Source organism: Stegostoma tigrinum, chromosome 1 (genome assembly GCF_030684315.1).
Source record: "Stegostoma tigrinum isolate sSteTig4 chromosome 1, sSteTig4.hap1, whole genome shotgun sequence".
Classification (NCBI taxonomy): domain Eukaryota; kingdom Metazoa; phylum Chordata; class Chondrichthyes; order Orectolobiformes; family Stegostomatidae; genus Stegostoma; species Stegostoma tigrinum.
The window spans coordinates 188,341,700-188,356,786 of NC_081354.1; the positions used below are offsets into that span (position 1 = coordinate 188,341,700).

General features: G+C 45.9%; 1 protein-coding gene across 2 annotated transcripts in view; it reads left to right on the top strand.

The window, feature by feature from the left end:
• The first annotated feature begins 907 nt into the window (after window positions 1-907).
• The window catches only part of alms1 (ALMS1 centrosome and basal body associated protein), a 64,775-nt gene continuing 50,595 nt past the window's right edge, over window positions 908-15,087 (top strand). Inside the window, exons 1-4 of one of the 2 annotated variants that reach the window (XM_048543498.2) lie at window positions 925-979; window positions 1,624-1,802; window positions 10,112-10,249; window positions 12,495-12,699. In XM_048543498.2, the coding sequence (XP_048399455.2) occupies window positions 12,546-12,699 (154 nt within the window). In that variant the 5' untranslated portion in view covers window positions 925-979; window positions 1,624-1,802; window positions 10,112-10,249; window positions 12,495-12,545. Of the gene's footprint in view, window positions 980-1,623; window positions 1,803-10,111; window positions 10,250-12,494; window positions 12,700-15,087 lie in introns of both variants that reach the window. The other variant, XM_048543489.2, reaches the window with a different exon arrangement.

Below are 15,087 nucleotides of genomic sequence, written 5' to 3' on the forward strand. Positions count from 1 at the left end.
GCTTGTGGATGTGGTGCCAGTCAAGCGGCTGCTTTGTCCTGGATGGTGTTGAGCTTCTCGAGTGTTGTTGTACTGGATCGTTCAGGCTTATAGTACTATTTCTTCTGGAATTCAAATCAAACATTGCCTCTCAAGCAATGTGTTTTTACTCTTAACCGCCCTCTGGGCAATTAGGGACGGGCAATAAATGCTGCTGCTCATCCCATAAGTTAATAAAGAAAAAAGAAGTGCAGATTAATTTTCTGAAGAACGGCCCAGACCTAAAATGTCAGCTTTCCTGCACCTCTGATGCTGCTTGGCCTGCTGTGTTGATCCAGCTCTACACCTTGTTATCTCAGAATCTCCAGCATCGGCAGCTGCTACAATCTCGGCAGATTAATTTTCTCTTTTGCCGACATTCAAACCTAGTGAAATATAACAAAGTGTGGAGCTGGGTGAACACAGCAGGCCAAGCAGCATCAAAAGAGATTTGATTAGCAATAGTTCACATGGTTTTGTTAGGGGACGTTGATGGTGAACTAATTCAATTGAATTTTTTGAGGAGGTGGCTGGGTGGGTCGATGGGGACAGAGCAATTGTTTGAGTTTATATGGATTTCAGCAAAATCTTTGACAGCCCCCCCGGGAAAAGAACAGGATCAACGTGTGGACATGCAGGAGATAGGTGAGATGTTGAACAAATATTTTGCACCAGTATTTACAGTGGAAACTGATAGAATCCCTAAAAGCTTTTAGTGCTCCTCTGATGCTGCTTGGCTTGCAGTGTTCATCCAGCTCCACACCTTGTTGCAGTTTCCCGCTCATTTTCCCGCCCCGTGTGAAGGACGCGCAGCGTCCTTAGCGACCGACCGTGGTGGAGCATGCGCCCCATCGCGCACCACGGCGACGGAGCATGCTCAGTGGCGATGACCGCCGTGACGGAGCATGCGTAGTGCGGTTCGCTGCCTTGGCGACGACAAATGGACGGAGCCGACAGCGACGTGAGTGTTTACAGATTTCCATTCAGTGCGATCCGTATTTAATTGTTTCAGAAACGGGCGCGGTGTTCAGGCCTCCTCTTGTGGACGCCGAGGTCAGGGTTAATTTTATCCCGTCCGGGCCTGGTCCCCCCACTGCAGCCTCGGCCTTTCCTGCAGCAGCACTGGCGGCCTCGGCCTTTCCTGCAGCCTCCCCCCGCCCCCCGATGAAGGGTCTAGGCCCGAAACGTCAGCTTTTGTGCTCCTGAGATGCTGTTTGGCCTGCTGTGTTCATCCAGCTTCACACTTTGTTATCTGGTCGTTATCATGTTACTGGCTTGTGGGATCATGCTGTGCACATCCTGACGACTGTATCCCTGAATTTACAGCCAAGACTACATTTGAAAAGTATGTAATTGGCTGTAAAGTTTGCGAAAGGCACTGTGTGTTGTTGTTTCGGGGCAATGACCCCTTGTTGAAAGTGAATATAGAATTGCAGCATCGAGACCTTCCTCAGGGTTTGTTTTATTGCTGTAACTCTCCCTTTATTGCTTTACACTAAGGATGCAGCATTTGTGATCCAAGTGCACTTTAAAATCAAGACAAGCAAGTGTTTGAGAATCTGCAGTGTGGCCTTAATTTCACACAGTTACCTTCTCTCCCCACAGATAGCCGCTCTGTCAATGTTGCATTTCGTATGCTTGTTGGCTGGTGAATGTTGATGAACCTAAATAGACTGTGCTGCATTCTCGTGAATTACATGGGCTACTGGAATTATCCTGATTAAATTACTGTCTTGTCTCTGATGGCCAGCTTTCCATTAGTCTGTACTTAAATTCCTTTGAAGGTAATTGTAGCGACAATGTATTGGTGTTGCATCTGTCAATTCAGTGTTTCAGTGGAAGTCAGCGTTACAGTAGAGCTCTGTGAAGGTAGTGTCAGTAGAATTGCGAACTGGCATTCCTGTCACGGGACACCTAGCTGAGAAGAACTTTCATGTCATTGTCCCCAACTTGTTCTGGACCTGCCTCACAGATACAGATCATCAGCAGCCTGTATCACATTGTTAAGTGTGTGTGTTATTCTAAACAGTGATTGCCAAACGGCTTGATTATCCACTGTGTGCAGTGCTTAATCCTGTTTTCCTTTGACAGCATCACCAAGGGAACTGAAAATTTGACATGTAGCTTCTCCTAACTTTTACAAACTTCCGAGCAAAAAACTGATGGAAACTACAGAAAACCTGACTGACTGTGGTGTAATACAGCCCAGGGACCTTACCTGATTCTTACTCAGAACTCTGCAAATTTCTTCCCTTCAAATATATATATTCAGGAGCAGGAGTAGGCCATTTGGCCCATCGAGCCTGCTCCACCATTCAATAAGATCATGGCTGATGTTTTCGTGAACTCACTCCACTGACCTGCCCGCTCAAAATAACTCTGAATTCCTTTAAAGTTCAAAAATCTTATTTAAAAATATTCAGTGAGGTAGCTTTAACTGCTTCACTGGACAGGGAATTCTGCAGATTCGCAATGCTTTGGGGGAAGAAGGTGACTAGAAAAGTTGATGAGGGTCGAGCTGTGGATGTGGGGTATATGGACTTCAGTAAGGCATTTGATAAGGTTCCCCATGGTAGGCTCATTCAGAAGGTCAGGAGGAATGGGATACAGGGGAACTTAGCTGCTTGGATACAGAATTGGCTGGCCAACAGAAGACAGCGAGTGGTAGTAGAAGGAAAATATTCTGCCTGGAAGTCAGTGGTGAGTGGTGTTCCACAGGGCTCTGTCCTTGGGCCTCTACTGTTTGTAATTTTTATTAATGACTTGGACGAGGGGATTGAAGGATGGGTCAGCAAGTTTGCAGACGACACAAAGGTCGGAGGTGTCGTTGACAGTGTAGAGGGCTGTTGTAGGCTGCAGCGGGACATTGACAGGATGCAGAGATGGGCTGAGAGGTGGCAGATGGAGTTCAACCTGGATAAATGCGAGGTGATGCATTTTGGAAGGTCGAATTTGAAAGCTGAGTACAGGATTAAGGATAGGATTCTTGGCAGTGTGGAGGCACAGAGGGATCTTGGTGTGCAGATACATAGATCCCTTAAAATGGCCACCCAAGTGGACAGGGTTGTTAAGAAAGCATATGGTTATTTGGCTTTAATTAACAGGGGGATTGAGTTTAAAAGTTGTGAGATCTTGTTGCAGCTCATAGGACATAGAACAGTACAGCACAGAACAGGCCCTTCAGCCCACAATGTTGTGCCGACCATTGATCCTCATGTATGCACCCTCAAATTTCTGTGACCATATACATGTCCAGCAGTCTCTTAAATGACCCCAATGACCTTGCTTCCACAACTGCTGCTGGCAACGCAATCCATGCTCTCACAACTCTCTGCGTAAAGAACCTGCCTCTGACATCCCCTCTATACTTTCCACCAACCAGCTTAAAACTATGACCCCTCGTGCTAGCCATTTCTGCCCTGGGAAATAGTCTCTGGCTATCAACTCTATCTATGCCTCTCATTATCTTGTATACCTCAATTAGGTCCCCTCTCCTCCTCCTTTTCTCCAATGAAAAGAGACCGAGCTCAGTCAACCTCTCTTCATAAGATAAGCCCTCCAGTCCAGGCAGCGTCCTGGTAAATCTCCTCTGAACCCTCTCCAAAGCATCCACATCTTTCCTATAATAGGGCGACCAGAACTGGACGCAGTATTCCAAGTGCGGTCTAACCAAAGTTTTATAGAGCTGCAACAAGATCTCACGACTCTTAAACTCAATCCCCCTGTTAATGAAAGCCAAAACACCATATGCTTTCTTAACAACCCTGTCCACTTGGGTGGCCATTTTAAGGGATCTATGTATCTGCACACCAAGATCCCTCTGTTCCTCCAACTGCCAAGAATCCTATCCTTAATCCTGTACTCAGCTTTCAAATTCGACCTTCCAAAATGCATCACCTCGCATTTATCCAGGTTGAACTCCATCTGCCACCTCTCAGCCCATCTCTGCATCCTGTCAATGTCCCGCTGCAGCCTACAACAGCCCTCTATACTGTCAACGACACCTCCGACCTTTGTGTCGTCTACAAACTTGCTGACCCATCCTTCAATTCCCTCGTCCAAGTCATTAATAAAAATTACAAACAGTAGAGGCCCAAGGACAGAGCCCTGTGGAACTCCACTCACCACTGACTTCCAGGCAGAATATTTTCCTTCTACTACCACTCGCTGTCTTCTGTTGGCCAGCCAATTCTGTATCCAAGCAGCTAAGTTCCCCTGTATCCCATTCCTCCTGACCTTCTGAATGAGCCTACCATGGGGAACCTTATCAAATGCCTTACTGAAGTCCATATACACCACATCCACAGCTCGACCCTCATCAACTTTTCTAGTCACATCCTCAAAAAACTCGATAAGGTTTGTAAGGCATGACCTACCCCTCACAAAGCCGTGTTGACTGTATTTGATCAAGCCATGCTCTTCCAGATGGTCATAAATCTTATCCCTCAGAATCCTTTCTAACACCTTGCAGACGACAGACGTGAGACTTACCGGTCTATAATTGCCGGGGATTTCCCTATTTCCTTTCTTGAAGAGAGGAATTCCATTTGCCTCTCTCCAGTCCTCAGGTACGACTCCAGTGGAGAGTGAGGATGCAAAGATCTTCGCAAGTGGCGAAGCAATTGCATTTCTCGCTTCCCAAAGCAGCCGAGGACAAATCTGATCCGGGCCTGGCGACTTGTCAATCTTAATGTTTGACAAAATTTTCAGCACATCAGCTTCGTCTATCTCTATCCATTCCAGCATGCACACCTGCTCTTCAAAGGTTTCATTCACTACAAAGTTCGTTTCTTTTGTAAAGACAGAAGCAAAAAACTCATTTAGGGCTTCCCCTCCCTCCTCAGGCTCCACACACAAGTTCCCTATGCTATCCCTGATCGGCCCTACTCTTTCTTTGACCATTCTCTTATTCCTCACGTAAGTGTAAAATGCCTTTGTGTTTTCCCGGATTCCTTTTGCCAAGCCTTTCTCGTGCCCCCTCCTGGCTCTCCTCAGACCATTTTTGAGCTCCTTCCTTGCCTGCATGTAATCCTCTCTAGCTGAACTTGACCCTAGCTTCCTCCACCTTATGTAAGCTACCTTCTTCCTTTTCACTAGAAGCTCCACCGCTCTCGTCATCCAAGGTTCCTTAATCTTACCCCTTCTTGCCTGTCTCAGAGGGACATATTTACTCATCACTCCCAACAACTGTTCCTTAAACCGTCTCCACATGTCTATAGTTCCCTTACCATGGAACAACTGCTCCCAGTCCATGCTTCCTAACTCATGTCTAATCGCATCATAGTTTCCTCTTCCCCAATTAAATATCCTCCCATTCTGCCTAATCCTCTCCTTCTCCATAGCTATGTAGAATGTGAGGCAGTTATGGTCACTATCACCAAAATGCTCTCCCACCACAAGATCTGATACCTGCCCCGGCTCGTTTCCGAGCACCAAGTCTAGAATGGCCTCTCCCCTCGTCGGCCTGTCAACGTACTGAGTTAGGAAACCCTCCTGAACACACCTTACAAAAACAGCTCCATTCAAATCTTCTGCTGGAAGGAGGTTCCAATCAATATTAGGAAAGTTAAAGTCACCCATTACAACAACCCTACTGCGTGCACACTTTTCCAAAATCTGCCGACCTATGCTTTCTTCAATCTCCCTGCTGCTATTGGGGGGCCTGTAGTAAACCCCTAACGAGGTGACTACTCCCTTGCTGTTCCTAATTTCCACCCATACTGACTCAGTAGGCAGATCTTCCTCGACAATGGACGCTTCTGTAGCTGTGATACCCTCTCTGATTAGTAGTGCTACACCCCCTCCTCTTTTTCCCCCCTCCCTATTCTTTTTAAATGTTCTAAACCCTGGAACATCCAGCAACCATTCCTGCCCATGAGAAACCCATGTCTCTGTTATGGCCACAACATCATAGCACCAGGTACTGATCCATGCTCTAAGTTCATCACTTTTATTCTTGATACTCCTTGCATTAAAGCAAACACACTTTAACCGATCCCTTGGTTCCTTCCCAGGAAAATGCTTCCCACTAGCTGGTCTACCTCTTGCTACTGCCTCACCTGCATCAACGCTCACCTCTGGTATACAGCTCAGGTTCCCACCCCCCTGCCATACTAGTTTAAACCCTCTCGAACTACTCGAGCAAACCTTCCACCCAGGACATTGGCCCCCTTCCAGTTCAGATGCAACCCGTCCTTCTTGTACAGGTCCCACCTTCCCCAGAAGGCATCCCAATTATCAACATATCTGAAGCCCTCCCTCCTACACCAGCTGCGTAGCCACGTGTTCAGCTGTGCCCGCTCCCTGTTCCTCACCTCGCTATCTCGTGGCACCGGTAGTAAACCAGAGAACACTACTCTGTTAGCTCTATAAAACTTTGGTTAGACCGCACTTGGAATACTGCGTCCAGTTCTGGGCGCCCTATTATAGGAAAGATGTGGATGCTTTGGAGAGGGTTCAGAGGAGGTTTACCAGGATGCTGCCTGGACTGGAGGGCTTATCTTATGAAGAGAGGTTGACTGAGCTCGGTCTCTTTTCATTGGAGAAAAGGAGGAGGAGAGGGGACCTAATTGAGGTATACAAGATAATGAGAGGCATAGATAGAGTTGATAGCCAGAGACTATTTCCCAGGGCAGAAATGGCTAGCACGAGGGGTCATAGTTTTAAGCTAGTTGGTGGAAAGTATAGAGGGGATGTCAGAGGCAGGTTCTTTACGCAGAGAGTTGTGAGAGCATGGAATGCGTTGCCAGCAGCAGTTGTGGAAGCAAGGTCATTGGGGTCATTTAAGAGACTGCTGGACATGTATATGGTCACAGAAATTTGAGGGTGCATACATGAGGATCAATGGTCGGCACAACATTGTGGGCTGAAGGGCCTGTTCTGTGCTGTACTGTTCTATGTTCTATGTTCTATGTTCTAAGAAGGTCTTCCTCAACTTAGTCCTAAATCTGCTCCCCTTGTTTTGAGGCTATGCCCCCAGTTCTAGTTTCATCCATCAGTGGAAACAACCTCCCTGCTTCTCTCTTATCTATTCCCTTCATAATTTTATTTGGCCTTATAAGTTCCCGTCCCCGTTCTTCTGAATTTTAATGAGTATAGTCCCAGTCTGTTCAATCTCTCCTCATAAGCCAACCCCCTCAATTCTGAAATCAACCTAGTGACTCTCCTCTACACCCCTTACAGTGCCTTTTCTCAAGTAAGGAGAGCAAAACTGTACACAGTGCTCCATGTGCAGTCTTGCCAGCACCCTCTGCAACTTCTTAATGACCTGGTACACCTGCACACCACCTTTTTGTGATTCTTGCTTGAGGACACCCAGATTGATGGAGGGACAGCTAGTGTTGAGGAAGCAGGGAGGCTGTAGAAGAACTTGAACGTGCTGGGTGGGAGGCACAGATGTACCAGATGGAATACCATTTGGGAAAATGTGAGGTTATAGGAAGAACAAAGGTTACGCTATTTTCTAAATGACAGAACACTTGGGAAATCTGAAGTGTAAAGTCCTAGTTGAGGATTCTGTTAAAGCTGGTGGGCAGATTCAGGTGGCAGTTAGGGAAGGCAAATGCAGTGTTCACATTCATTTTGAGACGGCTAGAGTACAAGAGCAGAGATTACTGCTGAGGCTGTATAAGCTCTGATTACACTGCTTTTGGAATATTGTGAGCAGTATTGGGCCTCGTACCTAGGGAAAGATTTGCTAGCCTTGGAGGGCATCCAGAGGAGATTTACAAGAATGATCTTGGGATGAAGTGCTTGTCGTATGAGGAGTGGTTGAAAACATTTGGTCTGTAAGTGATGGAGTTTAAAAGGATTGGATGGGGAGGGGTGGTGGTTTTAATTGAAACTTACAGAATACTGAGAAACCTGGATAGAGTGGCCATGGAGAAGATATTTCCACTAGTAGGAGAGTGAGCGGAGCACTGATTCAGGGTGAAAGCACAACCCTTTAGAACTGAGAAGAGGAGGAATTTCTTCAGCCACAGGGTGGTAACTCTGCGGAACTGATTGTCGAGGAAGGCTGTGGAGGCCAAGTCATTGAGTGTATTTAAGACAAGAGATGGGTAGGTTCTTGATTGGTAAAGGGATCAAAAATTGTAAGCTGAAGGCTGGAGAAACATGGAGAGATTTGGATGTGTCTTCATAAAATTTAGGAAACAGAAGAAAGTTTCAGGGAGAATGCTGAAAAGATTTGCAAGAATGGTTCCGGAAATGAAGACTTCAATTTCATACTTCATGTTTTACATTTTTTTGGAGAACTTATGTTTTGAAAAATTTGTGGAAAAATTGATTTATTTAAAGTTTTGTGCAAATACAAGAACTTCTCCAAACCAGTCACTGTTTAAACAGATAATAAAATGTGAGGCTGGATGAACACAGCAGGCCAAGCAGCATCTCAGGAGCACAAAAGCTGACGTTTCGGGCCTAGACCCTTCATCAGAGAGGGGGATGGGGAGAGGGAACTGGAATAAATAGGGAGAGAGGGGGAGGCGGACCGAAGATGGAGAGTAAAGAAGATAGGTGGAGAGGGTATAGGTGGGGAAGTAGGGAGGGGATAGGTCAGTCCAGGGAAAACGGACAGGTCAAGGAGGTGGGATGAGGTTAGTAGGTAGCTGGGGGTGCGGCTTGGGGTGGGAGGAAGGGATGGGTGAGAGGAAGAACCGGTTAGGGAGGCAGAGACAGGTTGGACTGGTTTTGGGATGCAGTGGGTGGGGGGGAAGAGCTGGGCTGGTTGTGTGGTGCTGTGGGGGGAGGGGACGAACTGGGCTGGTTTAGGGATGCAGTAGGGGAAGGGGAGATTTTGAAACTGGTGAAGTCCACATTGATACCATATGGCTGCAGGATTCCCAGGCGGAATATGAGTTGCTGTTCCTGCATCCCAAAACCAGTCCAACCTGTCTCTGCCTCCCTAACCTGTCCTTCCTCTCACCCATCCCTTCCTCCCACCCCAAGCCGCACCCCCATCTACCTACTAACCTCATCCCACCTCCTTGACCTGTCCGTCTTCCCTGGACTGACCTATCCCCTCCCTACCTCCCCACCTATACTCTCTCCACCTATCTTCTTTACTCACCATCTTCGGTCCGCCTCCCCCTCTCTCCCTATTTATTCCAGTTCCCTCTCCCCATCCCCCTCTCTGATGAAGGGTCTAGGCCCGAAACGTCAGCTTTTGTGCTCCTGAGATGCTGCTTGGCCTGCTGTGTTCATCCAGCCTCACATTTTATTATCTTGGAATTCTCCAGCATCTGCAGTTCCCATTATCACTGTTTAAACAGGTCCAAGTAGGGTGTATAGCAACCAAACTATTATCATCAGTCATGTCCTTTCCAGAAGGCCATATTTTAAGAAATCTCAAATGTCTATAATTTTTCAATAACCTCTTTTAAACAAGTAATTTCAAGTATTTCCACAAAACTCAAAATAAATCAATTTTTCCACAATCTTTCAAAACTTAAGTTCTTCAAGAACTATAAATATGAAGTGTGAAATTGAAGTCTTTTTCCTGGAACCATATGATTTATTTTATTTTTCTGCACCCTCTCTGAAATTTTCTCCTGTTTCCTAAATTGTGTGAATACATGTCCAAATCTCTCATGTTTGCATTTCCTAATACATTATAACATTTGGTTTATTCTTCCTATTAGAATGCAACTCTTTTCTAGTGTAAATTTCATTTCCTTGAGTCTGCCCATTTCACAAGAATCAACTTCATTTTCCAAGAATCTACTCCATTCCCAGACTTTTGACAAAGATCACAGACCTTCAACTGAAAAGTCAGAAAAAACAGTTGAAGGGATACATTTGACCATATTTGGTGAAACACGTAATTGAGTCAGAACTTTTCAAAAATGCAGTATAAATCCATTTTGGACATTTGTAGTTTTAATCACTCAGAAACAGAAAGGTGGATGAAGAAAATGTTCAGAATACACTGAGAAACATTCATGGGCAAACTACTGTACCATGATGTTAGCTTTACAAATTCATGACATGAAAATGTTGGACTCAAAATCCGGAACAAAATGTGACAACAGGAGGTTGTGACGCTTACTGACTGCCACAGTTTTTCACAGTTGCAACATGTTGTCTCTTGTAGGTGATAGCGACAACGCCACCACTGACCTGTAGCACGGAGGAACAGGTCAGTCAGGATAGTAGCCCTGAAAGTGGGACCCACCTATCCAATGTGAGTGGTTACTCATTAGGAGAGGCTATTGTCCAGAGAGCAAAGCAGGTAATACCATAGGGAAGGAACTGGCTGAATGTTGGAGTCAGTAATGAGAAATCTCTGAGAGAGTTATATCCTATACAGCAGAGTGCTCTGCTATATGTGAGGCTTACAGAAACAGCTTTCTCATTTTTTTTTCTTGTTCTTGAGAATTGAGAGTTGGTGCTCAGCTCAGCATTTGTTGCCTATTCCTAATTGCCCTGAAGACAATGTTGGTGAGCTGTCTCCTTAACAGCTGTACTTTGTACAGTGCAGTACACCCACAGTACTGTTGGAGGGCCCTTCCAGGAGTTTGACCCGACGGCAGTGAAAGATGGTGAAGACATTCCAGTAAAACTGAACATGATATAATCAGCTCCTTCTGGGGATATGGGCATTGCTAGCCCCAACCTGTTGCTTTTGAGTTAATAGTGTTGGGCACTTTTTTGAATGTCCCTTTGAATGTGCTATGCAGTGCTGATTTGTAGTCGGTTTGATAAGACTGAGTGTTTTGCGACAACACTGTACAGTTAACAATGTTAAAATGAGACTGGAGTCTTATATGGGCCCGACTGGGTAAGGATCACAGGATTTTATTTCCAAATCTTAAAACTGTGTTTAATTTCGCAAACTAGCACTAGAACTGTCATTCCAGGCCTCTTGTTGACAGTTTGTTCAGAACTGAGGATTTGGGAGCAGGCTGAGACCACATGGCCTTTCAGTCTGCTCCATCATTTAGTAAGATTGTGGCTGATCTGATTGTGGCATCAACTCTACATTCCTGTCTGTTTCCCATAACTCTCAGATCCCCCTGTTTCAAAAATTTGAATTCAATGATAATGTGGTTGACCATCCCTAATTAAGTTTTAGAAAGGGGTGGTGGTACTTCCTGAACTACTCAATATGCCATCAGTTTATTGAGGAACCTTGAGATGTCAGCGCTATTCAGTTTATTGTACTCTTGCCCCTCGGTTTAGGAGGAGGCCATTCAGAGGTATAATGGCTGATCTGAGTCTGCAGTGCACTTGATCCACTTTCAATCCATACCCTTGCCTAACAAAGAAAAGCTATCAAATTCAATTCTGAAATTTTCAATGGGCCTTGACCTTACACACCTTGTTGGAGTTAGATTTTCATATTCCCATGACCTATTGTAGAACAAAGAACAAAGAAAATTACAGCACAGGAACAGGCCCTTCAGCCCTCCAAGCCTGTGCCGATCCAGATCCACTATCTAAACCTGTCGCCTATTTCCAAGGATCTGTATCCCTCTGCTCCCTGCCCATTCATGTATCTGTCTAGATACATCTTAAAAGACAGTACCGTGTCCTCTTCTACCACCTCCGCTGGCAACGCGTTCCAGGCACCCACCACCCTCTGCGTAAAGAACTTTCCACGCATATCTCCCTCAAACATTTCCTCTCTCACTTTGAAATCGTGACCCCTAGGAATTGAGTCCCCCACTCTGGGGGGGAAAAAGCTTCTTGCTATCCACTCTGTCTATACCCCTCATGATTTTGTAGACCTCAATCAGGTCCCCCCTCAACCTCTGTCTTTCTAGTGTAAATAATCCTAATCTATGCAACTCTCTTCATAGCTAGCACCCTCCATACCAGGCAACATCCTGGTGAACCTCCTCTGCACCCTCTCCAAAGCATCCACATCCCTTTGGTACTGTGGCGACCAGAACTGTACGCAGTATTCCAAATGTGGTCAAACCAAAGTCCTATACAACTGCAACACGAACAGCCAACTCTTGTACTCAATACCCCATTTGATGAATGAAAGCATGCCATAGCCTCCTTGACCACTCTTTGGGCCTGCATAGCAATCTTCAGGGTACAATGAACCTGAACACCCAGATCTCTCTGTGCATTAATTTTCCCCAGGACTTTTCCATTTACTGTACAGCTCGCTGTTGTTGTGTGTGGAAGTCCTTTCTAACGTCATTCTGAAACTACTGACATTTAATTTTAACATTGTACCACCTGGTTCCAGCCTCCCCCTCCAAACTGGCAGAGCTTCTGTCTGTTCCATCAAATTGTTTCATCATCTTAAACACTTCACTTAGATCAGCCCTTGTTCTTTTGTGTTTGCAGTGAGCTGGGGGTGACTACCTTCCCCAACATTGATGCATCACATGATCCAGAGTGACATTCAGGTGCTTGAGTACAGTTTAAGTCATTTAGCTTTGGTGGGGACCCCTCCTCTGTTTGAATCATATCTTTCCCAAAGAAAAAGTCACATGTTGTGCTCTCTGTTTTGTTCATAGGGCAATGATTCAGGGTCCCAGCTGCAGGCAGTAGGAGCAGATATCAGGGGAATGACTTCAGTGTCTGTGTCCCAGTCACTACTGACTGGTGCACAGTGCCAACAGAGCTTTGAGGAGTTCCCCACCATCGAGGAAGGGACGATCACTGTGACTGAAGAATCGATGAGTATGCAGAGGGACTTCAGGGAGCACCAACCCAGACTTGGTAAGAGACCTGGTGATAAAGACATGGGCACGTCCCTGCTTTTGTCTCCTGCTAGATGATAAGGTTACTGTCATGGGTAGAGTACGCTTTTGCATGAAACTACACTTATTTCACTACAGATTTTAAAATGGGAAAGTAAGGTCAGATGTTATACTTGAGAAGGACTAGGAACTATTGATTGGGATAAATGTCATGTTAAGATCCCTGTGGTGACCAAAAGAACCACATTTGCCAAAGAATGCAAATGTGAAAACAAATAGACAAGATCAATTGTTTATGACTTATATTTAACAACCAAACCAAAATCAACATAAGCTAGACACAAACTGAAAGACGGATGATGCTCACTATGCAAATTGCACGTTAAACAGCAGGCGCAATGGCTGTAGATTTCAGAGATATCCTTGGCAGGTCCACGCAGCTTGTGTGGCACCAACCTCAGCCAGAAAGCCCTTCATAGGCTGGTGCATGCTTTCCAGGACTTTGTCGCCCTGCTCGCAATTCTCTCTACCTGCCAGTTTCAGTTTGATTCCAAACCTCAGTCACAACCGAGTCTATTGTACGGCCAGCTCAGTCATTCAGTTCCTTTAAAATAACTGAGATAGCAGCCTTTTGTTTGGAGATTACCGGTCCTGCATTCAGCCTTTGTGTTCCTTTTTAGTTGTGTTACACATTCCCATTCTCTGAGCTCCAAAAGCTCTTTGTTAAACTGGTTGTAGTTCTACTTCAGAGTCTGATTCAAAAACACAAGCTTCTAAATCACGGCCCAGTGCATCCAACAAAATATTCAAGAAGCTATCTCTAGAACGAACACCTCGCACACTCTTCCCCTTCTAGCCCCACAAGTTGGATTTGCACAAAGTAGACAGAGAGGACTTTTGCAGAAGCTTAACATCTTTGAAATGGATAACTCATCATGAAATCTAAGAGAAGCAAGTGAAAAACAGAGACTGCTCTCGCTATCATTTTTCCAATCCACCCTGATTAAGGGTGCCATGCTGGAGGAGTTGAGACAACATGTTGATGTTGTACACGATATTGGTGCGGCAGCTTCTGCAGTATCGTGCACAGTTTCAGTTGCCCTAATGTAGGAAAGATATTATTAAATTGGAGCAGGTTCAGAAGAGATTTACCAGGATGTTGCCAGAAACGGAGCGTTTGAGTTATAAGGAGAGACTTGATAGGCTTGGATGGTTTTCATCAGAGCATAGAAGGAGGGATGATCTCATAGAAGTTTACAAAATCATGAGGGACGTATACAAAGTGATAGCAAAGGTCTGAGATAGTAGGAACTGCAGATGCTGGAGAATCTGAGATAACGAGGTGTGGAGCTGGATCACCACAGCAGGCCAAGCAGCATCATAGGAGCAGGAAAGCTGATGTTTCGGGCCTAGACCAGTCTTCAGAAATGGGGGAGGTTAGGGACATTCTGAAATAAATAGGGAGAGAGTGGGAGGTGGATAGAAGATAAATAAAGGAGAAGATAGGTGGAGAGGAGACAGACAAGTTAAAGGGGCGGGGATGGAGCCAGTAAAGGTGAGTGTAGGTGAGGAGGTAGGGAGGAGATAGGTCAGTCCAGGGAGAATGGACAGGTCAAGGGGCTGGGATGGGGTTAGTAGATAGGAGATGGAGGTGGGACTTGAGGTAGGAGGATGGACAGTTTAGGGAGGCGGGGACGAAGTGGGCTGGTTTTGGGATGCGGTAGTGGGAGGGGAGATTTTGAAGCTGGTGAAGCCCACATTGATACCATTGGGCTGCAGGGTTCCCAAGCGGAATATGAGTTGCTGTTCCTGCGACCTTTGGGTGGCATCATTGTGGCAGTGCAGGAGGCCCGGGATGGACATGTCATCTGCAGAATGGGAGGGGGAGTTAAAATAGGTCGCGACTGGGAGGTGCAGTTGTTTTAGTCGGTTTAGTCGTTAGGGCCTCCTGCAGTGCCACAATGATGCCACCCGAAAGTTTCAGGAACAGCAACTTATATTCGTCTTGGGAACCCTACAATGTGGTACCAATGTGGCCTTCACAAGCTTCAAAATCACCCCTCCCACTACTGCATTCCAAAACCAGCCCAGTTCGTCCCCGCCTCCCTAACCTGTCCTTCCTCTCAACTCCCACCCCCCCCCCGCCCCCACCACCACCACCACCACCTCAAGCCCCATCCCCATTTCCTACCTATTAACCTCATCCCACCCACCCCTTGACCTGTTCATCCTCCCTGGACTGACCCATCTCCTGACTTATCTGGATCCAAAATTGGTTCAAGTGGCAGAAGGTCAAAAGTAATGATTGAAAGGTGCTGTGTGACTGGGTGGTGCGTTCTGTTGAGGTTCTTCAGAACTGGGTCCTTAATTGTTCTTTGTTCATGTTAATGGTTTGAATTTGAATGGA